The sequence below is a fragment of the Gekko japonicus genome, unplaced genomic scaffold (genome assembly GCF_001447785.1).
Source record: "Gekko japonicus isolate JY-2015 unplaced genomic scaffold, Gekko_japonicus_V1.1 scaffold355, whole genome shotgun sequence".
NCBI classification, from domain to species: domain Eukaryota; kingdom Metazoa; phylum Chordata; class Lepidosauria; order Squamata; family Gekkonidae; genus Gekko; species Gekko japonicus.
In genome coordinates this window covers 536,838-561,651 of record NW_015167066.1, presented here as the reverse complement: position 1 = coordinate 561,651, position 24,814 = coordinate 536,838, and the positions used below count along the sequence as shown (strand labels likewise).

Here is a 24,814-nt window from a genome sequence, read left to right as displayed (position 1 = left end):
TCTGGCTTTCCTTCAAGCGGCCGAACGCCGAGGAGTCTGGAGAGCAATTCAAGCCGGAGGAGAAGCGGTGGGGGGAAGGCGAGCCCGCTGAGCTTCCCTGGCCCCACTCACACACGCACACTGGATGTGGGAAGCGGCAGCGGCAAAGACCTCCGGATCCTCGCGAAATGTTGCAATGGAAGGCGCAGGGTCTGACTCGCCGGGAGCAGCTACAGCAACAGCAGCAGCAGCAGCCAACGCGGTATGAAGACCTGGTCTGTCAGCAGCAGCGAAGAATCGCCCCCCAGCCAGCCATCCCCCGGTCCCCCTGGATCGCCACAAAGCAGCAGCCCCAGCGCGCTGGGGGGAACCACGGAGGACCCAGCCTCTGGGTCGCCAAAACAACAGCAGCGGCGGCGGCAGCCCCGGCTCTGCGGCGGCAACATGGCCTCAGCTGTTAGTGCCTCCGAGCCGGAGAACAGCGGCGGCGGCGGCGGCGAAGGAGGCGGCTGTAGAGAGCCAGATCGGCCGGGCAGAAGCGGCAGCAGGAGGCGGAGAGGGACCGGCGGGAACAGACGCGTCACGCCGCCCGATCTGGAATATCTGCAGCGCCCCAGCTACTGCGACGCAGGGTTCGCCTTGGAGCAGATAGCAAAGGTGCCTATCAAGCTCTCGTTTCCTCGCCGGGATTTCTTTTTCTCCTAGGCAGAGTGTATTGGGAAGGGAAGAGGAGGTGGTGGTGGTGGTGGTGAAAAGGGTAGGATTGCCAATAAAAGGCTGGGAGAAAGTGAGGCATGTGTGTGGATGTCCGCGGCTTTTCAGCGGTACCCTGCCAGCCCTCCTTCCTTCCTGTCTTGGACCCACTTTTCTTGCTCTGTCTCTGCGTCTGTGCTTGAGTTGCTTTCATCCACTTTACCCGGGATGGCTTCACTCCTTTGCTTTGTTTTAATTTCCCTTGTTCGCATTGGTGGTCGTTAGGTGCCCCCGCCATCTCCTCCGGCTTTGATTTGTGCCCAACTCCAGTAAAAGTCTTCAAAGAAACACGAAGACCTCTACTGCTTAATTCATCCTTGCCACCTCCCCCCCCCACACACACACACTTCAAGCCACACCGTAGCCTCTGCTCCCTGTAAACCTGGTGTCTTGCCAAGCTAACCTTTCGAGTTCAGCTGCAGAGAAAGCGAGTGAAAGTTGTAAACAAATCGCTACCTTCAGTCTCCCCTCCCTCTGGTCAAGAGTGAACATCCCTTCACACCCCTTTTTGCCCTGAGGAAAACAATCGCGTCTGGAAAAAGAGAGTTAAATTTGCTGCGGGGGAGGGGGGATGTTCAAAGTTAACATCCTTGCTTTTCCTCAGTGATCGTTTCATTTCAATGAGCACAGGAGGGTGTTTTTTTTTAAAGACTTTAGGGAAAAGCAAGAAATCCATGTGGCTGCCCTCTTCCGTTCACAAATATTGTTGTAACTTTTAGATGGCTGCTCTGCTTCCTAATTCCGATCACACATCGTCTCCAAACCCTATGGAAATTAATAAGTATTAAGCATATGATGTTAACAGTACTGCTGACCACGTGGGGCCCTGCATTTACTACCAAACCAGGGGCTTCAGAGATAGCGAGGGAAGGCAGGGGGAAGCCAAGATGACAACTTCTGATTAAATAGTTTTTCTGGTCCTGTTCCAGAACAGCAGAGGAGGTCATTTTCTGCCCCCACCCCCCATTGCTTACTGTAGGTTTGATATTGGTGTGTTCTGCATAGATTTTGGAGCGTTCGGCCTTCCTGTTAATGTTATTTTGCACATGGAATCAATAGGGCTGATTGCCTAAAGAGAAGGCAGTGACTGGGTTGCTTCGTTAAGGGAGCATGTACTGTCTGTCTCATTTATCCAGAACTCCAGCTGTGATGTAATCCAGCCGCCTGCCTTGATTTATGAATAGGAGAGCCATCTGCAAAAACACAAGGTGTTCCACAGAGTTGCTCACTGTGCACATGAGGGCTCAGAGGGTGTGTGGGGACTGACTGGCACAGGGTGCAGACATGCCTCCCCGGTGTCCAGGTCTGTCATGTTACTGTCACCATGCTTGTGAATGGTTATTTCATATGTGTGTTTGTGCTTTCGTCTGGGATAGTTTGCCCAAAAACACCACACACACTACTCACAGATCCTAGATTTATCAACCTTTCCTTGCATTTCAGGGAAAGGCTACTGGAAGAAAAGCACCACTGTGGCTAAGAGCAAAGTTTCAAAGACTGTTGTTTAAACTGGGCTGTTACATTCAAAAAAACTGCGGGAAATTTTTGGTGGTTGGCCTTCTGATATTCGGGGCTTTTGCTGTGGGATTAAGAGCAGCTAATCTCGAAACCAATGTGGAGGAGCTCTGGGTAGAAGGTAAGATTTGATCCTGATCCTTATTGCTTTCTTGGGTGTGTGTGTAATTTTCTGCTTTTAGTTGACATCTCCCGCCCCCCAGTCCCCCTCTCGCCAAGGAGGAATGGCTGTTTTTTCTGCAGCATTGGCTGGAGGCCAGGTGGAATATACTGAGAGAGATGTAATCTATTCCGGAGGGCGATGTTTTGTGAGGTGCAATTGGAGGGGGGAAAGGAGGGCCACGGTGTGGGGTGAAAAGAAGGGTGGCTTGCTGTGGTGACTTGCTTTGTGGGGTACACAGTCTCCCTCTGTCTCTGCCTGTGTGTCCTGTGAGAAGATTGTGGTGTCAGGGCAGGGGCAGGAGGTTAGTTTGGAGTTGACTGTTTCTTTTCTCTCAAGTGTATGAAAGGAAAGTCTGTCTGGAAAGTAGCCCACCCCTCCGCCATTTTGTGTGTGTGTGTGTCCTTAGCAGCAGCAGGAACAGGAGGAACGTGATCAGCACGGCTCTGTAGGGCTGTGCTTGTGTGTGGTCCTGTTTTTTTGGACAGCTTTCAGCTTGGAGGGGGAAAAATTGTCTCAAGGTAAAAAAATGGAAATGTGAAGCACAGACTGGAACGCATGTTGGAATGTTTGCAAAGAAGATTACTGGTCTCCCTGGGTGGGGGCTTTGTTAATGGGGGGGGGATGCATACTTTTATTTTTAAAGCCAAAAGTGGATTTTTAGAACAAGAGGAATAGGAGGGTTTTGATTTTTAAAAAATGTCTCCTGATTGTGTCTTGTAGTTTTAATCAGTAGAGGAGAACTGTTGGCTGCTTTATGTTAGGAATAAACTAGTTATTCAAAATTTACATTTATCTGTATCTGCTAAGTGGATGTGGGGGAGAGTTTTAGTGAATCTGTGTGTCCAGTATTTCTTAAAAGCTTCTGTATTTGATGTGAATGGAAATGCTTTGGAATACGATTCACTTTCAAATGCAGTCTGAGAAGTATGTTTACTGAGAAGTATGTTCTGTTGACTTCAAAGTAAATGTGCAGCCCTATTTTGTCTCCTTATTCCAGTGAAGCGGCATACTGGTGTTAATCAGTGCTAACACTGTAGTTAGTCTGTATTTATCACACTTCTCATAAATAACAACATGGGAGGTGCCATCCCCAGTAAGCTACGCTGCATGGCAAGAATCCCCATCTTGTCCCACCCCAGTCCAGTGAAGAAGCTGCCCTCACTTCGTGAGGGGTGAGGATGTGAGAGCTAGACCATACTTCAATGGATTACAGTGAGAAAAATCATGTTGGCCTTAATAGGAACAAGTTATAAGATTTTAAAAGTAGGAATTATCTTTGATACATGTAGGTATTTAAGAGAAAAGAACCTTGATGTGTGTGTTCATATGGTCCTCATTGCAATACATCAGGTGGTGCAATGCCTGTGCCATTTTTTTGAATTATCTACAGTGTGTAGTTAATGTAGGCCTTCTCCAAATAATAATGAATTCAGGAATTAGATGTGGATTTCCCAAAAATGCAATGGCTGACACACAGGGTGGGAAAGTACACAAAGGTGGGAAAGGATACAAACCACTGAGGTATCTGGCTTTTTACTAGAGTTGTATGCTTTACATGTTTTAAAGTGGTTTTAATTGTATTGAATTTATATTGCTGTATTGTATTTATACTGTTGGAACCCATCCTGAGCCTGCCAAGGGGAGGGCAGGATATAGATCCAATAAATAGGGTTATGGATTAGGCATCCTATAGCAATCACAAGCCTGTCAGCATGGATGGCAGGTATTGGTTGAAGTTGAGGGGTCATAAATAGATTCTGTTTGGTGTTTAGTGGCATGTATTCCATGATCTTTAAAACAACCTTCAGTGGGGATGTGTAGGATTATCAGTGTGTAAAATTGGGAACTGTAATATGAAAAGAGCTAGTATCCAGATGTGGGCATGAAGCCATTGTAGTTCATTGCCAGAAGCTGATTAACATGTTATGACCAGTTTTTAGAAATGTACTCTGTGCTTTTTATTTGGGCTCCTTTAGTAGAGCCAGTACAGTCAGTTCATTCAGTTCTTCATTTACAGTAGGCTAGCTACCCCTCTTAACCACATGCTAACATTCTGTTTCCAGCTTTTTAAGGCTGTAGTCCTGAAACCATGTGCAAGTTAAATCCAGTTGACTGTAGTTGGATTCACAAGCAAACATGCAAGCAGATTTAGGTCTGAGTCTTCTTCTCTTGGCTGACTTGCATAATCCATCCTCTGAGACTGATGGTCCCATCACTTACCACCTGCTTTCCCTGACATTTTAATGCCCACAACCTTTTGATTATTGCAATGACAATTCCTCTGTGATTGAATGCATAATATAATATACTAGCCTGATACTCGTACTTTGCTACGGTATTTAAGTTCCATAAATCCAGTTATAATACTGATGAAGTGAAGTTTGAAATGTAACATTTGTTGTAGGAATCCTAATGGAGAAGATTGTAGTGTGAAAAATGAAGTGAGACATACATACTCTTTTTTCTCTACTGAAGGACCTCTCTGTAGACTGCTGGGGTGGACTCCCTCATGGCTTTAAGCACCCTGCAACCACTGCTGCTCCTGATAGACAACCGCCTGTTAGGTGTAGGAGGTGGGGGGAATGTGTTGAAAGCCATCAGAGAGGCTGGGCCAGCATCACCACTAAGGTGATCCTGCTGGAGTGGCATCCCTGATGGATTAAAGTACCCTGGTCCTGCTCCTGACAGACACCCACCTGTCTGGTGTTGGGGGGGGAGAAATCATGTTTAAAGGCATCATGGAGGCTGGGTCAGCAGCAGTGCTAAGGCAATCCTGCTGAGCAAACCTCCCCGGCGGCTGTAAGCATCCCACCTCCTCTCCTACACCTGACAGGCAGCTGCCTGTCCAGTATAGGAGCGGGAGGAGTATTAGAAGCTACTGTGGAGGATCACTAAGGCGTTACTGCTGGGGTGGTAACTCCCTCGTGGCTTTAAACACCCTGCAACTGTTGCTGCACCTGACAGACAACTGCATGTCAGGTGTAGGGGGGGGGAGCATGTTTGAAGTCATATGGAGGCTGGGCCAGCAGCTTTGCTTCACCTCACAAGCAGTTGGCCACTCCTGATTTCCTCAACTGTCATTAGCTCTCTGTAACTGGGTTTTTTTTAAACTCAGAACACTGAGCTCTGCAGCTGACCAATCAGAGAGTGGGGGGTGCAAGGAGGCAGCAGCCTGGCAGCCACATAGGAATCAATTGGGGGGAGCACATTTTACCTCTTTTGACCCCTTTAGGGGTCGAATTTCTAAACATCCCTTCTTAGCGAGCACCTACGTCATGATAGGAGCACTCTCCCCAAATTTGGTGTTTCTAGGTCCAGCGGTTTGGCCTGGGCATTGATTTTACAGTGAGGGGACTTTCATACACACACACACACACACACACACACACACACACTAGAAATAAGGCCCGTTGTGGAAATAAATACAACGAGCTCTAGAAAGAAGCTCTTGGAGAGTGCCAAGGCCTTGGGCACTCAGTGTCAATATGCCGTGGTGACCTCAGCAGTGTATAATGACAGAGTCCACCATTTTCTCCAGAGGAACTGATCTCTGCTACTGGAAGAGCAGTTGTAATTTTGAGTGATCTCCAGCCCTCGCCTGGCGATTGGCAACAGTTGTTACTCAGGAGGAAATGGCTGGTTTGGAGGGTGGAGTCTATGGCATTGTACCTGTCTGAGGTCCCAACCCTCCTCAAACTCACCCTCTCCAGGCTCCATCCCCCAAATCTCCATGAATTTCCTAACCTGGAGTTGGCAACTTTATCTCCTTCCCAGCCAAGCATCAACCTGCCATTATCTGCCCCTCTGATTTCAGCTTTGCATCTCTTCCCCCCTCCCTCCTGGAGATCAGTTGTAATTCTGAGTGATTTCCACCCCTCTCCTAAGATTGGGAACAGTGGTTCCCCAGAGGGAGGGTGGAGTCTATTGCATTGTACCTTTCTGAGGTTCCTCCCCTCCTCAAACTTCACCCTCTCTTTCCTACCTTTATTTTTCCCTCTCTCTCTCCAGCTTTTCATCCCCCCCCCACACACACCTGCAGTCTCTCCCGTGCTCTGAAGCCCCGGCTGCCAGAGTCCACCATTTTCCGTGCTCTGAAGCCCTGGCTGCCACAGAGTCCACCATTTTCTCCAGGGGAACTGATCTCTGCCATCTGGAGAGCAGTTTTAATTCTGAGTGATCTCCAGCCCTCACCTGGAGATTGGCAACAATGGTTCCCCAGGAGGAAAAGTAGTCTTTCTCTGCAATGGGGACCAAAGCAGCTTACATCATTCGCCTCTCCCGGTTTTGACTTGCACAACAACCCTGTGAGATAGTTTAGACTGAAAGTCTGTGGCCAGTCCAAAATCACCCACTCAGCCTCTACAGCAAGAACCTGGATCTAGCAGACCCTGCTCTGAAGCACTGACCACTACGCCTAGGGCAGTCAACCTCCAGGTGGAGCCTGAGGATCACCAGGTATCACAACTGAACTCCAGACAACAAATTTCCCTCCCCCCGGAGAAAATAATTGTTCTAGAAGGTGGGCTGTATGGCATTCTGTTCAGCTGAGGCCTCTCCCCTCCCCAAACCCTGGCTTCCATTACCAGAAAATATCCAGGAATCTCCCTAGCTGGAGCTGGCAACCCTAGACTCAGTACTGGCCCCAATGAGTTCCTCACAAAGGCCTGCAAAGGGTTTCCTTCCTTTGTCTGAACCGAGCTTGGTTGCCTACTGTGGCGAAACGGGCTCCAGTTTACTTCTCAGCTGTTTGCCTCCCACCCTTGTCCCATGTGCATATCTCACTCCTTAAATTCGCTGCCAAGACTCACTGAATCGTCACTGCCTTTTTAGAGGGACAGTGAGACGCCTCTGGCCAAATCTCCGTATTTGGAGATGGAATCCCCAATCTTTGGGGGATCCCTGGAAAGTTGGCAAGCCAAGGGTCTGGCCTTTCCTTGCCTCCTTGGGCTACCCCCTCCCTTTGTTATTGTGCAGAGCGGGGGAGACTATGTGGTCAGAGCACAACACAGGTTATTAGCCCAAACAAAAGAATTTATCTATTTACACAGTTATGGGGTGCGCACTAAACACCATCCTCTTCCCCTACACCCCGGCCCCTGGCTCTCTGCTCTAGCCTCTCTCTCTCTGGCCCAAGAGAGCAGGGTTCCCCCAGGTCTCTGGCTTGTGGCCTGGACAGCCTGGTCAGCACAGGCAGCAGGAGCCTTTTTAACCTCCAGTAGGATGAAGACGGCCTCCCCCCTGGATGGGCTGCAGTCTGTATTGATGCCACCCCGCACATTGGGACAGTCCCGGTTTTCCCACCCTTTTTTGCCTTGAGGCAGCTGGGAACTGTAGTCCAGCAGATGAGGAAGCCCCATTCAACCCAGTGAGTGAGACCTCTCTGGAACTACAGCTCAATTAAACCTTATGGCGGAACATTTTAAACAAACAGTCACAGACAGCAACCCAGCAGCCATCTTACAAACACAGGTAACTGCCATTTCGTTACACCTACCAACAGCCACTGAGGGAAAAGTTAAGTCCCACACAGGAGGCAAGCAGGAGAAGCGTCTTCATTAAAGAGACAAAGCCATTTGCCAGGAATTCTGACAGGGCAGAGTGGAAGGGAGAGTGGGCGGGGAAGAGCAGCACACCCGGCCAATGGCACGCCAGTAGTCTTGACTGGCAGTCGACGGGCCAATGGCTGGGGGAGCACATGCAATCTTGCCACCCCATAGGCCAGAAGCCACCACCATTCGGCAATTATATATAAGAGAGATGGTTCTTGGGAAAAGAAAAATACAGTTTACTGAATAACTGCTTGGTGTGCTTCTGCTGTGATGTCTTTACATATCACTATGGTGTTTCTCTGTGGGAAGAAAATATCTACTTTTTCTGATATCAGAGTTAAATTTAAGTTGCTTTCTGGATTTTTATTTTCTAGATTATTTGCCATAACACTCTTGCAGTGCTGCCCTAAGCAAATTTATGCTTAAGATCAATGAGAAAGGTGTAACTCTTCTTGGGATTGCAGTGTTGGCCATTGTAACCTGTCCAATTTCATATTTATGCAGTTTGTTACATCTTAATATGATACCTAATATAAAATTATAAGAAGCCCATGTGTTTCTAGATTGCATTGGGGAGAAAGGGGGTAAGTAAAACAAGCAGGCACGCTGTTTAAGTTGGTTCCCATTCCTTTTATCTTGCTGGTTTATGGGCCACCAAAGCAAATGTCAGGTAATATTGTGTTTGAACTGAGTAGAGAATATAGTATAACTTTCTTGGCCCTGGCCCTGGCCTGGTGGAATGAGCTCCCATATGAGATCAGGGCCCTGAGGGACCTTCTAGAGTTCCACAGGGCCTGCAAGATGGAGCTCTTTCTTCAGGCTTTTAGCTGAGGCAGTGGGCATCCAAACCTTACTGGGCCTCCTCTCCAGTGACCCAGATCTGAGTAACTATCTGGAACCTCAATTTGTGGTAGACCTCATCTGTTGAGGCTCTGGTTTGGAGTATTGGAAACTACAATCTGTATCTTAATTTTAATTTATTTTAATTGGTTTTTACTGTTGTTTGCATATGTGTGATTGTTACTTAGTATGATGGAACCCACCCTAAGCTTGCTATTCGGGAAGGGGGGGATATAAGCAGAATCAAACAAACAAATAACTAACTAGCCTGGCTATGAAAAAACATGCTATATAAGTAAATCAGATAAGAAACTGTGGAATATTCAACTGTAGAGAGTGAAGACTTGAGTGAGAGACACTGGTTTGGAAACTATGGTTCTTTCTGCATATATGCATCAGAAATGATAGCATCTATGTGTGCTTCCAGATCTCTGCATTGACATATTATCAATGGGAACATCTTGAGTGTAAGCCTCCCTCAGATGAATGGAAACCCTTCTGCAATTCCCATTCTTTTCAGTAGCACACATGTCGGAGGTGTTCCCAGTGGACTGTGTCTGTAGTCTGAGTTACTGTGTGATAGCCTGTCTGTATTAAGGGGAAAAAAGGCGGATTTTTTTTGGTGCCAAAAAAACCTGATGAAGTTATTCTTTTACTATGGACATTACAGCATAATCAGGCTAAAGATGCTTACTGAGGATTACTTGGGTTGGTTCTGCTTGACGCAAGAATGCTGTCTTATAACAGTGGTCCTTCTAGCTTAGTATTGTCTGCCATGACTGCAGCAGCTTTTCAGGATCTTGGGCAGAGAAGGGGCTTTCCCCAAGCCTGCTGTCTGAGATATTTTTGTGCTGCAGGTTTCTTGTGGTTGTGGTGCAACCACTCATGGTGGGAGGCTCTCTTCTTCCCTTATAGGAAGATGTTTGAATTTCAGGTGGGAATGTTTCTTGGAGTTGTTTCCACTGGACTGTAATAATACTCTATAAATTCCTATTTATTGGGGAAGTAGAGTCTAATAGACATGATAATGGGATTATTGAACTGGGAAGTAGTGCCTCTTTGAGAATTGAAGAATATACAATATGATGTTACATACATGAGGGTGTGGGACTGAAATCCTCAAAGGCAAGCTAGCTATCCGGAAGTCTATAGAACTGTTGCAGAGTTAAGTTTAAGTCTGCAGTTACTTTTTCATACTCCTGGGGACTAGTCCAAGACTGTAGTCCTTGAAACGCTTAACTTTGGAATGGTCTTACTAAGACTCTGATTAGCAACTAATTTATCAAAGCAAGGGTTTAAGAAGGCTGTGTACTTCTTCCTTTCCTCTGAGTTTTCTCAAAAAGTCCTGTCACCCTAGCTCTTTATCCCCACACTACTTCCTGTTACCACTGGATTGGCTTTCAAGAGGTTCAGGACGCCTGTCGAAAGCCAGCTTTGACCTTGGGGCTACCAGTTGCTGACTTCTACACTAAGATGACTTCAGTAAAGACAGCATGTTGAGGAATGTAGCCATTCTCTCCCCCCTTCTTTTTCTTTCTTGCTCTAGAGTTTGACTATGTCAAACAGTGGGCGTTTTCACACACATTGAATAATGCACTTTCAGTCTGCTTTCAATGCACTCTGCAACTGGGTTTTACTGTGTGAAATGGCAAAATCCCCTTGCAAACGGTCTCTGGATTGGAACGGCATTATTTAGCATGTATGAAAGCACCCAGTGTTAGCCAAATAAGGTGAATGTTTCAAATGACTTAAAATAGATGTTCATGATTGTTGCAATAAAGACACTTTTATTTTTGTTGTTAAAGCTTTTTGAAAATTATTGCCTCTCAAGAAATTGTCAGTATTTATATTAGAATCCTGTCTGTTTTATGTAATGTCTGGTGGAATACTAGGGAACACAGTGTCAGAAGATATTACACTCTTAAAGGCTATTGCAAGTGAACTATAAACTTACAAAATCCCAACTCAGCCTTCATTGTGAGAGTAAAGTCTGAATGAATTTTAAGATCATCCAGACTCCAAAGTGAATGATTAGCAGTGTATGTTTAAAGCTATTAGAGTTGAAATATTTATATAAGGCCTGCAAAAACCCACCTGGAAGTCAAGTTCTCAGAAGGAGGAGGAGGGGGGAAAATCAGAGACAAAAAAGATGCAGCCCTTAAAATACTCCTTCATTTTTTTCTTTCTAACTTTTGCCAGTACACTTTGACTTCTGTAAACCTCTTGGTACAGAGTGGCTGTCCCTTGAATCACTTCTTGGCAGTTAGCAGCATCTTGGAGGGAACATGCATTGCATTTACTTTTATATTTTTCAATAAAATTCTTAAAGCTGTCTCTCAAAATCTCTAGTCCCCACCCCCCACATGCCCCAAGATCACAAAACTTTGTCAGGTTGTCACACTTTCAAACCTCATAATCTGTTGTTTCAAGGAAGTTAAAATTTTCATTAGCCACCTCTCTATGTGTTTGATTAAATTTCCTTTAGAAATGTTGATCATAGAAAGATTAATGTGTGTATTGTCTGTTTTAGACTTCGGAAGACTTTCTGTTAAAGAGCTCCGAATGTCACAAACAGAAGACCCTGCAATATCTGATCAATAGTCCATCTAGTCAAGCCTTGTTTTTTCTAAAATAGCCAACCAGATGCCCCAGAAGGCTCATAAGTGGGGAACAGAGGGTTAAGCTTCTACCCTTAGTTGCCCCTCTCAATATTCAGAGGTATTCAGAAGTATATTGCCTCTGAACTTGGAGGTTCCAGTTAGCTATCCTAGTGATGGATCTATCATTTATGCATTTGTCATATCTTTTTTTAAAAAAAGCCATCTATGTTATATGTTACTGGACATCACTGCATCCTGTGGTAGCAGATTCCACAATTTAGTCATGCTTTGTGTGACCATGGAAAATAAGAAATTGTGCTGGCAAACACTGAGATGTTGCTGTCCAGGGAGGAGGGGAGTAAGTCTGAGAAGGAAAGAAGAGTATACCTATTCAGCATAGCAGATATTGTTTACACATTTTGTGCCCAAAATCTATTTGTGCACTAAACCGGAAGTCAGCAAAGCAAGTCCTGACAAAATCCCGGGGTGTGTGTGTGTGCTTTTTGTGCTACTCCAGCTGTGCAGTTTATACTGCCTGTTTTCGCAAAACCGGCCATGTGGATATACGGAGAGAGGTGCAGAACCTGCACATTGGTAAGAGATTGGTGTGTGCTTTGTGGAGTGTATCCACGAAATGAATATCTATCCCTACTATGCTTCCAGCTCATTCGTGGATCAGTTCTATATTGAAGCTATTCTTCAGAAACCAACTGATGATGTTAATGACACCTGTGGCATGAAGAAGAGTAGGTTTTTATACCTTGCTTTTCTCTACCCTAAGGAGTACCAAACTTTACTCTCACTCTTCCTCTCCTCTCAACAGGCACTTTGTGAGGTAGGTGGGGCTGATAGAGTTCTAAGAGAACTGTGACTGGCCCACAGTTGAGCACCCAGCAGGGTTCTTGTGAAGGACTGGGGAATCAGCCCGGTTCTCCAGATTAAAGCCCACTGCCCTTAACCATCACACCATGCTGGCAATGCATAATTACAACAGAGGATCCACACATCAGTATACACTGAGCCATTGGAATAATTGAAATAATTCACTTCTCAGATTTTGTTGTCCACATCAGAGTGGTTCTGTTCTGTTTACCAAAGTCAGCATAGGTATGCCTCTATGATATTTTTAAAAAATGAACTGACTTTTGCTTTTACTTCAGGGCAGGACATCACTGTTCACCGATTACCACACAGCTATTTAGCTGCGCATCTACTAACCCTACATCTAGTTCTCAGGGAACGATTTGTATAGCCCTTCTCTATAAGACTACATCATAGCTTCACTTAACTCTATCTGAACATTCCAAGCCTTCCCTCTTAATTCAGTTTTTCCACTCAGGAACAACATGCTGAGAAAAGGCAGTTTCTCAGGTCATTGGGTAACTTTTTATATTAGTTGTTGCTAGAACAAAAGTTGTTGACCAAGGTGATAGATCTATGTAGGTCTGCTACTACACTGACAGGTAGCCATTTATTTAGATACCTGGATATACTGGAGTTAGCCTATTAGATCAGGAAATGGCCTAGTACTGCTAGACATGCTTTCATTTCTGAGGTGATTCTGTAGTGAATGCGATCCTTTTGGAAATGGGATCCTTTTGGAAAGCTTCTTCCAGGTTTAGCTGCATTGACTCTTAAGCAGATCAGAGAAAAGGAAATGGATAGCATTATTGCTGAAATACAAGCAGAACTTCGTATATAACATTTTTTCTGGGTCTTTTTATGCAGTGGAGGAGTGATTGAAGTCTTGGGTCTAAAGGAGTGAAAACAGTTATGGTATTTGTTTTACAAGGGTTCCCAACTTCCTGTTGTAGCAGTAGTTTTAAACAAATATTTCAGCTAATTTAATGAGTTTGGATGTATATTCAAGTCTCAAGTTTTATAGAATGCCATGGAAGATGTATCTTAGAAACTGAATGGGCAAAAAACATGCAATGGGCAAAAAATCGGCAATGACAGATACTTCATGACTCTCCAACCATTCTCTTGAAATTAGTGATGCAAGCATAAAGAATGTGAAGAGTTTAGGAAAATGTAATACACTTCCTTGAAAGGTAGAATAGAATTAGCAACTGGCACTCAGAGAGAGATGTAGACTAAGTAGTGGAGTGTGACAATGAAAAAGTCATTAATATAGCTGGGAAGACCGGATTGTTAAAATAGCTGTACTAGGGATAGAAAATGTACCAAAAAAATTTCAAAAGAAAGCAATGGGATGTGGGGAAGAAGCTTTGGGAGTTGGAAGGAGAACTGATGAGGGAATTTGGTGGAAGAGTGTTAGACTGGGTTTGGATGGTGAAGGATGTCTTTAGAAATTAACCACCTCTGTCATAGACCCTAACTGTGGACATCTGTTGAATGGGGAGTTTCACCCTTTGCTTTACCCTACAACTCTTCACTGCTAGCTGAAGGCACAGTGAAGTACCTGTGATCCTATCTTTCCATATCTTTATTTTTTTTAAAAAAAATGCAACAGCAAAGGAAGCCCATTTTGGAATGGGGCCATGTTGTGTTGGGTACAACAGAAGTGACCTTCTCAGCTGCCATAAACCATAGGAGGGAGGGGGGGAGAGAGAGGGAAAAAATGAACAAAGTTCTGTTTGGGAAACAAGAGGGAAGGGTTAATGTTCCCCTGAACCAGCAAATACAACAAGATGGATACAAATACAACAAGATGAATTGGTACAATTTACTCATTCCTCTAAGTAACTTAGAGTGCCATACTTGGTGCTTCTGGGAAGGCTCCTGTTAAAAAATTGCCAGGCCCAAACCTGCTTTTCATTAGAAATGTAACTTCATCAGATGCCTTCAGATTATTCTCTGGAACTTGAGTGAATTATTTTCATTTTCATTGCTTGTGGATAAATGGAAATGTGCATTTTTGTACTACAGAAGTACTAAATACACCAATGGCAGATGTAAGTTTTGTTCTTAAGTTTTTAAATGAGGTCCAGAATGAATAGACAAACAGCTGTGTTGCTCAATGCAAACTCGCAGTCCCATTCTTGCTGCTCACTAAGTGGTCTAGGTCAAGTCACTGTTGCCCACCCAAATATATTTCAGAGGGTTATGGTGAGGAGAACATGGAATAAGGATCGTAAAGCATTTCTTATGTTTATGATAGCCATTTTTTCCTCATTACACATTCTAGTTGGGGTAGGTGTGTTAGTCTGAGGCAGTGGAGACTAACAGATTTACAGTGTAGTCCTAACCAGAGTTACTTCCTTCTAAGCACATTGACCAGTGGATTTGGAAGTATTTAGCTTTGCTTAGGATAGCATTGTTACTTATTCAGTACAGTTGTATCCCTCAAAGAATCTCAGGGTGGTGTACATAGTTACCTCCATTTTTATGATTACCCCATCACGTTGGTGAGGTTGAGCGAGAATGATGCCTTCAAGGCCATGCAGTAAGTTTCATGGCAAACAGGGCTTTGAACCCGGGTTACTCCAATCCTTGTGAAACACTCTAACCTCTATGCTATTAGAGCGTACGTTTTCATGGGCAAGTTACATCTCATAAACTGGGTTTAAAGACCATGAACGCTTATGCTGCAGTTGAATTGGTTAGTCTTTAAGGTGCCTCAGGACTCATTTTTGTTTACTTTTTCTACGAAATGACCCCTGCTCAGGACTCATTTTTGTTCATCAAATATGTAACTGAGTGGGAAGCCCATTGTCCTTGGTAATTCACTTAGTGATGAGAACGATCCTAATCTGAAATATGGAAAAGCAGAGGAATGGTACAATGTAAAGGAAATAATGGAGAAAAATGTGCGAGACATGTCTGGATACACACTGGAAATTTACTACTTAGGACCAGTCATTCCTCACATAAATCCCACTGTTTGTCAAAGATTTCAGGGTGGAATATGTGAATTGAGTGATCCAGTCTTTTTCTCATAGTGACTCTGTGAAACAGAAAGTGGCTGGCCCAAGTGTGCTCCTGAGATTTGCATTTGGTTTATTCCAGCCTCAGTCTAACAGTCTTGCCAGTACAACACACTAGAGCAATGCACGTGTCACCATGGTTAAAAGATTGGGAGCAGGCTGTAAGATTGCACTCTCTCCCCTTCTTCAAGCATTTCTTGTCTTACATGTGAATTTTCTCCCTCCTCTGCTTCTGTAATCAATGGCTATTTCGGCATACTATTAGTTGTAATAATAACAAAGTTTTGAAGTCCCTGTCAGTAACATCTTTGGTTGACATAGGAGCTGGCATAATAACTCACCATGGTTAACATCAGAGAGGGAGAGCTGATAAAATCATATGCCAGGTCAGAGGAGCTGAAGATAGGAGCATGTAGTTCTATATTCAGTTTCTTTAATATTGTTTGACCAACAATGGAAGAATCATATCCTTGTGGCAACAGACATGTTTTGCATGTGGAAACTCCAGGTTCAATTCCTGGCAATTCTGCTTTACTAGCAGGTCTAGAAAATATATTGTTCCTGATATCTTGGAGGATTGCTGTCAATCACCGTAGACAGTTTGAGGTTAGATGCATCAATAATCTGACTCAATCTAACACTTCATGAGAGGACATATAGCATTATGACTGAGCATTCCATTGGTAAATAATATTCTGTGTTTACCTGACTTCAGCCACTTTGAGGTGATTGCTTGTGAAGGATCACTGTTGTCATTCAAAGCATCTATAGGAAAGCATCTATAGGAAAGAACTTAATGAATGAAACCGCATAGTGAAATTGAGAATTTGCTTTTGCTTTTGTTTTCTGTATTCTGTGGTTAATTGCTAGATTAGAGTGGGCAGTGTAGTAGATAGGGTTCTTTCCTGCATTCAGGAATGTGTATGTGGTTGTTTCTGAGACAGAGAAGTACTGCTTTCACTTTTTTGCTTTCACTCCACTCATTCATCTGCTCCTATGCTTAGTTTTTCTGTTCCACAGAACACTATGACTACTGTAAGGGATTGGAAGGCATTTGTCCATTGTACGTTTACATTATGAAGTTTAAATTTTTGCATGCACAGATCTACACACAAGTTAATGAAGTACTGAAGATTGGAGTTCTTCGTAGTTATTGAAAAGCAATCCTTGTTCCATTTCAAAAGACATAAGCCTTTCTTCCAAACCGTGTTTTCAGAGGTCTGGTAATATGCTGCAGACTTGCATGGTCCCTCCTTTTTCTCCCTTGCTACCTTTCACATGCAGGTTTCCTCTGTCATTTCTTGTTTCCTCCGGCCATAATGCTGACAAACTGCGGTTAATGTCTTGTATCAAAATAATGGTTTGCAGACATGGTTTGAAATGGATTTGCATTGCAATGTGTGATTAGGAGGCAGGTGCTAACTGGAATTCCATCAGTATTTGCACCACTTGGTTAAATGGCAAGAGAACAGAGACAGAGGGAGGAGGAAAGGAGGAAGGACGGGGTTCATGGTGTCTGAACAGGATGGTATGAAAATTCTCTTTTAGACAAAGAGCAGCTAAATAATACATGCTTGCTTGCTCTGTCTCTCAATGGAGCAGTTGCCTCCTTTATCATTAATTCTCAAAGATGGGTAGAAAACACCCAAACCAAGAAATCTGATATGCACAACCATACCAATGTCCTCCTTTTGCATTTCTTTCTTGCTACCTGCTATTATTAGACACTCTGTTTAGTGGTGTCAGAGGTACTTATGGTACTCCTTGGAATCTCTGACCAGCAGGTTTGAAAGTGCAATTGGATCCTTTGCTTATGTGCTCAACAGTTAAGAGACTCCAAAATATGACAACTTCCAGATGTCTGAACTGACTGATCCTTTTGTTTAGATTATGCTCCAAAGCTGATGCCTAGATTAGTGCTGGCTGGATGAAGCTATGGGAGATTTGTCTGGTTTTCACAATCCCATGTTTATATTTCATACGGATGTCTCCTTCAAAGCTGACCTTTCTGTGACCTTCTAAAACCATGCCCACTAGGATGCCAGCTTTAACTTGCCCACAACAGCTCCCCCCTCCCAGATCTTGGGATAGACTGCTAACTCATGGTCCTGGGTTAATTTTTTTCCATAGACATGAGTTGCAATTCTCAGTCCTTGCCCATCCATTCAGACTCCTGCATCAACTTTCTTTCAGTTCAACAAGCAGATGATACAGTGAGAAAATGTGAATCCTCCTCTGTGGTGCATATCTATGTATTTCCCAAAGTCTTTACTTAAAACATAATGGATAATCAAAATAAAATGGTGTGGATAATCCCACCACAAATTTCCACTGATGGAAGGATTTCTGCCCACAGAGCATGACTTCCTTGCATCCCCCCTCCTGCTGAAGCCAATTTGCCTTCAAATGGGGCCTCTGGGGGAGTGGCATGCTCCCCCCCCCTCAGAGAGGGGGAAGCAGCAAACTCCCTCTTCCATCAGGAAAATCCTCCACCAAATCCAAACTATCTCTGGTGATGTTAGCAGGCGACCACATTATGATGTATAAAAAATTCATGTTCAGAATACAAATATGTATAACAGAGAGTTGGGCAATATGTTCATGTTCTGTTTCATATTTTGATGCCTTTTCTGTTTCATTTGATATTCCCTTATGTATTAAACAACATAGTAACTCATGCTTCTTTGGAACAAACATTATTATTGTACCTTTTGGATATACCACACTAGGTTAGATTTGCTTCTCTGAATTTAAAAGAACTTGGGCCCCAGCCACACGTGCTGGAAAATGCGGGGGTGGGGTGGCTATTTGTGCCATCGCATTCTGATCCACCATTATGCGATCAGACGTGATGGCGGCGCACCAGGGTTTTGTCCTTCGGCGCGCGCTGCAAAGAGGACGGCCGGAGGGAATAGGCACGCACCGACACGATCACACCGAATGAGTCCACCTGCAGCCCATGGCAAACCATTTGCTAGTAGATCTTTGCAGGTACCTTTTAACTGTGCATCTTCGGCGGCATGCCACGGGTTGGTCATGGGTGCGCTACACTTCCCAGATGTTGTGGTGTGATCATGCCCCGAAAATCCGCCCAGCATTCGTGCCTTTCGCGTGGCAAATTCTCCATGTGACCGGGGCCTTGGTAGCCTTTTTCATTAGCCTGAGCCTGTGTGATGTAGCAAACAGAGTATTAGACTAGGACTGAGGAGACCCAGGTTCAAATCCCTATTTTCTTATGAAGCTCACTTAGCCTAAGTTACCTCATGAGGTTGTAAAGAAAATATGGAGGAGGGGAGAGTCACATGCACTGCCTTGAGCCCCATGAAAAAGTTCTCGATCACCGGTTTCAAATCACCAATCTACCATGGAAGCTTGCTGGTTAGTAGCTATTGATGGCCCTATCTTTCATGAATCAGTCTAATCCCCCTTTAAAGCCATCACTATACCTCCTGGCAGTGAATTCCACAATTTAATTATACACTGAGTGTAAAGAAGTATGTGTGATGGAATCCTACTACGTGACCCCTTCAATCTGCCAATCATATATTTATCAAGTCCTTTCCCCAAGGAGCTCAAAGAAGGTAACATAAGGTTCCTTCTTCTCATTTCATCCTCAAACAAACCCAGGAGGGAGGCTAGAACAAATGACTGGCCAGAGGTCATCTGGCCAGTGTCATGGCCAAACAGGTGTTTGAACCTACCCTGGTCCAAGCCTGATACTCTGACTATTAAACTGTGCTAGCTTTCTGACCATGATGACTGCTGTGGTTCAGATTTACCAATTCCAGCCTTAAAATGTCATTTCCCCACAACATCTTATGAAATTTCCATATGCTGCATAGTGCAGAAGCAAATATTTTTAAGTTGTACAGATTGTAGCACACACCAAATAAATGAAGTTGGAAGGAGGCTTTGAATCTATAAGCCTTTTTCATTCATTGATAATAAAAAAAAACTGTCTGGAGGAGGCACTCCCCCACCCCATCTACTGAACCAACGTATTTGTGCTTTTCAGTCAGTAATCAAAAGTGAAGTGCAACTTACTAGGAATGAGCACTGTTAAGTCAACTTGTAGGGTTTTTTCCCCTCCCCTTAAATCATTGCTTAAGGGCTTCTGGCCTCTAGCTCAGGAATCCTGCCCAAAAATGCCAGATGTATTACACAGTCAAGTCTTGCAATGTAAACAGTGCTCTGTGCCATGAGAGCAGGGTGGTCCATCTCCTCCCCTCCCCCTTTTTTTTTGAGAGGGAAAAAAAATCTCCCTGCTCTGAAAAGAGCACAGTAGTTGTAGTGTTGTTTGAGTTCTTGGCTGCACAGCTAAGTTTCTGGAGCTGCAAAAGCATGGATAAATTAATGCTTTGGACTGCCAAGGAATATCGGCTGAAACTGAGATGCTGGAAAGCAAAACGTGGCATTAATTGTTTTGTTTAGTTTATTAAAATTAAAATAGTGCTTTATTTTTATTATAGTAAGATAATTAAACATAAAAATTACTAAGAAAATTATAATTACAGGGCTGAAATAAGAACATTCTGAGATAATGTTCACTTTCATAAAAGCACTAAGATTAGAATCAAAGGACATTGGCCCTTCAGAGGGACTTTATGTGGGCGCTGTGAGCAGCCATAAATGGGGCAACCTACAGCAACAGCTGCAGCAGAATGAGAATGGTCAGCTTCATTGTCCCTGCTCCACTTGGATACACTTCCTTCCTCAGTGCAAATAACTCAACATTTCTTCATACTAAAAGGATGTTCTTCACATTAAAAGGATTTAATGGATGTTAAATCAGTGTGCTGTGTTAAGGCAAAACTGACACTGGCAACTTTTTGACTGTCCATTTTGCCTTTTTATGAACAGTCACTTTTAGCCATTGTGGAATGCAAGAAGACGAAGGGTGAGTATCAGGACTAGTGGAGTCATCAGGTTTTCTCATCACCTCATGCACTAAGTGACAAACCTGAGTGGGTTAGCATACACTCTGTCAGTGCCGTCCTAAGCAGAATTTCAGCCTTCTAAGCCCATTGAAGGAGCTGCGGTGGCTCAAGTGGTTAAGACACTGAACTGCAGGCTGGAAGGTCAGTTGTTCAGCAGTTCGAGACCCGAGTGCCACATGACGGAGTGAGCTCCTGTCTCTGGTTCCAGCTCCTGCCAACCTAGCAGTTCGAAAGCAAGAAATTGCAAGTAGATAAATAGGTACCACTTCCGTGGGAAGGTAACAGTGTTCCGTGCGCCTTGGTGTTTAGTCATGCCAGCCACGTGACCACGGAAACGTCTTCGGACAGCGCTGGCTCTTCGGCTTGGAAACATAGATGAACACCGCAACCCTAGAGTCGGATTCGACTGGCTTTCGAGCAAGGGAAACCTTTACCTTTATCTAAGTCCATTGAAAGTCTAAGGCCTTAGAAAGGTGTAGCTCCTCTTAGGATGGCACTGTAGGTTTGCCATGACAGAATCAATACATATGGTAATGTCTGTTCCCTCAGTTAAAAAAAGCAATTACAAATATGTGTGCCTGAAGGAAGAACAACCACCACCATGGAATCATTCTCAGAATCAGTGTGGAATAGCTGTTGGGAAATCTCTAATCACTTCAGACTATCCTATGAGGAGCAGAACATGTACGAGTTTGCTAGAACATATTTTTGTATGTGAGGAATTATGTTTTGAATACCTGAAGGAAAGGAAGCTAGCAAGTGCCAACAATGGTTTAGTCATCTAAGTAAAAAGACCTAGAAAGAAATTAGATATTTAAATGAAAGGCATTTGCCCACTTTTCCTTTTTGTCACTTTTCAAAAATGTCATCACATTTCAATTTAACTTTACTCAAAGATCTTTACTTTTTTGGTTTGTGTCATAGAGGGTTTATGAGTATCTGTTTGTTTTAGTGTTGTGCAATTGCTAAATTGGACCTTATTCCAGTTTCATTTATTTGCAGACGTAATTCTGATTTCATTCACTTCACTTTTGCACCAGCTTTAGGTCATTATCTTTTGGGAAGTTCCTCCTACCTTACACTAGTACAAAAGGCCCTTTATGATGCTCTCCAGGAAAGTAAATCCATGGGAAATGATACTGTGGTGTCAGTTAGTAGCAAACATGAGGTTTGGGGGCGGGGCAATGTCTTGTTACTAGCTCCCCGGTGGAGATTTTAAAAAGTATCAATTTGAGATAATTGTGATCCAGCTTAAATATTAATTGCTTTTTTTAGATTTGTGGAAATAGGATGACTTTTCCCTTTCCCTTTAAAAAAAATAGGCTACAGTTTCACATGACTTGCAAAAGAAATCTCTCTCCCGTTTTGTTTCCCACACCAATTGATTTATCATTTTGCTTGCAAGCAGACTTAGAATGTTAGGGCAGGAACACACTCACTTTTTTCTCGTAACTTTTTTGTTGCAGACCGAAACCAGTTGACTTGAATAAATTTTTCTGTGGCCTGAATGAAGCCAGCAACGTGGAAAAATCTTGCCGTTCAGAGCTGTCTGAATGTACATTTCAGCCACACAGTAAGCTGCATTTGTAGGCAGTGGACTGCTAAATACAACCATTTTTTCACAGCAGAGAGTTAGACAGGTGATTAGCATAATTAGCACAGAGTAGGCTATACATATGGTAATGCTAAGTGTGTAAATGCCAGCTGCGGTGTAAAATTTATGTCAGGGGTCGAGGGGGGCTGTGCGGAAAGTATTGTGTTACAGCTGCAGGTCAAAGCTTCCATGGCTTGCCTCCTTTTCTCTTGTTGGTGAATGCGCTAAACAGAGGAGAAAGACAGGCAGAAATATAACAGATAAGGCTTTGATTGAACAGCCTAGTACTGTGCAGGAGGAGGTTGCTCTTTAAAACGCACAGAAACACACATCCCTCTACTTTTTTATAGTGGGTGTATGGATTTTTTTTTTTGACTGTCTGAAATTTCCAAATATGTTACTGTTTTGATGGTGTCATGGCTATAGCCTGGTGTGTGTGTGTGTGGGGGGGGATTTCACAACTGTAGATTTAAACATAGGTTAAATGTTTACCTTCCTCCTCTGGCCCCCACATTCCAGCCATCACTTTCTCACTCTCCCTCTTTTTAAAAAAAGTCCATGGTAGTTATTACACTTAAGGGGCTTGGAATTAAACGGTCTTGAAGGTGACAGTGTTATATGCAATAAAATCTCAACAGTGCAACAATCTTCAAGCTGCATGACCGGTTTTTAGAATAAGTGCCAAAAAGTTCTGCTGTGGTTTTGTGTGTGGGTTGCTATATTTATTCCCCAGGTTCCTCCCACCTCCTAAACCACTAAATTCTTTTAAAATTAAAAGTGACTAATAGAAGTTTCTTCTTGTTGTTGGTTGTGTTTTTTTTTAAAGGGGGTGGGGAGTAACCAGTGCTAATGCATACATCAAATTGCTGATTGGGGGGGGGACCTGTAAATCTCTGTGTTGTTGTTAACTGTTTCATTCATATATTTCAGATTTGCAACTACTTCTTTTTTTCCTTTTGTGCCTTTTTCTGTATGTGGCTGGCTATAAGGAGAGGTGGTGTTGACAGAATATAGTTCACACCACAGTGACCTTGTGATGAAACTTCCTCACAGCCACAGGGGGTCCTTATGAATCAGCCCCCTAATCCAGCTAATCCTGATCGCAACAAAATCATGAAAGTGGCTCCCAGTGATTGTGTGTTTCCCTGCGCAGATGCAGAGGGAAGGCACAGTGCTGAAAATAAATCAGTCCAGTGTGATGTTCCTCTCAGGCTGGGGGAGCCTGTGTGTGAAGCTGAGCACTTCCATTGTGTTCTGCCCCATGCGGCCTCAAGTGGAAAGCCAATGAAAAGGGGGGCCTGGCTGTATAATGGTGAGAAGAGTGTTCAGAGCTAAGAGGTGATGTCAGCTCCACAGAAGCTCAGAGAAGGGAGCTGGGGTTAATGTTATGCAACAAGCTGAATGCTCTGGCACAGAGTGTGTGTGAGTACTTATCTTGTGATTTGTGTGTGATTTCAAAGCTGAGTTGCAGACGTTTGGCCATAATTTTACCTTAACAGATTCCAAAGCAGTGCTACATGCTCTGTCGTTACATGTGGATGGATGGAGTGAGTTAGTAAAATAAATGAATCAGGAGTTCTTACATCATTGTACCCCGAAGGCCAAGTGGGAAAAGAAAGTTTCCAACTCTCCGTTGTTTTCTTTGAGGGGGGAGAGGAGATCTATCTTGCTCGCAGCATTTCTGAAAAACAACTTCAGAATTATTATTTTTTTGCATTAAATGCCCTCTTCCCACATCTTTGTGATTCAGCATGAGCAAATCTGTCCCTTGACAGAACCAGTACTGTCCTGAAAGCTGGTGGCTTGTAAGAAATATTGAGATGGAAGGAGTTGTGACAGGCCATAGGCTTGGTTCTGGGGTGCTGGGAGGGCAGAGTGCTGACCTGACCCGATTGTGTCCAGCAGTGAGAGCGGTCCTGCTTCAAAGCCATTCAGAAAGAAGCTGCTTAGGCAACAACAGATGGTACAGCAAGTAGCTGCCAGGGAATACTTGAAAGAAACTGTACCCTGTTCCTTAATGTGTTCAGCTTCTTTTCATTTTCATCCCTAGGAGTTAAGTTTCCCTACCTGCTTTAAAAACCTTTTGGGAATGTTGTACCCTATAAATGAAGATATTTACTATTCCTCACAGATACTGTGGATCTTTTTTTTTTTAAACCCTCTTTAGAATCTGCTAGTGGCCCAGTAAATATGGAAAGACTTCTGAAAGACAGCTTTTAACCTCACAAGAAGAAATGGCACTCTGATGTTTACTGAGAAGCTGGGTGTTTAGGGAAAGGCTCACTGCCGTGAGACAGCGTGTGTAGTGGTTAGTGTTGGGCTAGGATCTGGGAGAGCCAGGTCTGAATCCCCACAGAATTCAGGCACTGTGGATAGCGTACTGAACTAAATTCTTTGTTTCAGAGCTCCATTCATTAGGCTACTTAAGTATCCTGTCCTTATATATAATTGAGTTTTGGTCCCACAACATTCTATGCACTCCAAAATCAGTTGGCTCCGTGATGTGTCAATCACAAGGTGTCTCTATCCACTGGCTGTGTTGCCTGAGTTCTCTCCCGCCCACTGCAGCCTAGGCCACTCTTCTCTGATTGGGCCAGCGTTTCACGGTCATTTGCATATGGAAGCTGGTTGGACTTCACTCCATTCCGCACCTCAAACTCCCCCCCCCAACGAGACAGTTGGAACTGTCACTTGCATATGCGACCTGGTGTATTCTGAGGTAAAATATGTCCTCACTCACAACACATCACTTCCCCTTCAAAAGACACAAACCCAATAACACAACCATGCCACACCACAAAAAAGACAGATCACACCACAAGCAAAATACCACAAGGCAAAAAAATGATAGGAAAAGGTGCCAGCAGTCACCCCATTACTGCCACAGATATGTGGCAGTCAGGGCTTCAGAGCACCGTGGCGGCTGCTGATGGGGGGGAAATGGAAAGCTGATCAATGAGGGGGGAATGTAGGTTGATGCTTGGCTGGGAAGTA

General features: G+C 43.9%; 1 protein-coding gene across 1 annotated transcript in view; it reads left to right on the top strand.

Annotated features, from left to right (window-relative positions):
- The first annotated feature begins 423 nt into the window (after positions 1–423).
- The window catches only part of PTCH1 (patched 1), a 104,936-nt gene continuing 80,545 nt past the window's right edge, over positions 424–24,814 (top strand). Inside the window, exons 1-2 of the mRNA XM_015412665.1 lie at positions 424–636; positions 2,176–2,368. Of these exons, the coding sequence (XP_015268151.1) occupies positions 424–636; positions 2,176–2,368 (406 nt within the window). The remainder of the gene's footprint in view (positions 637–2,175; positions 2,369–24,814) is intronic.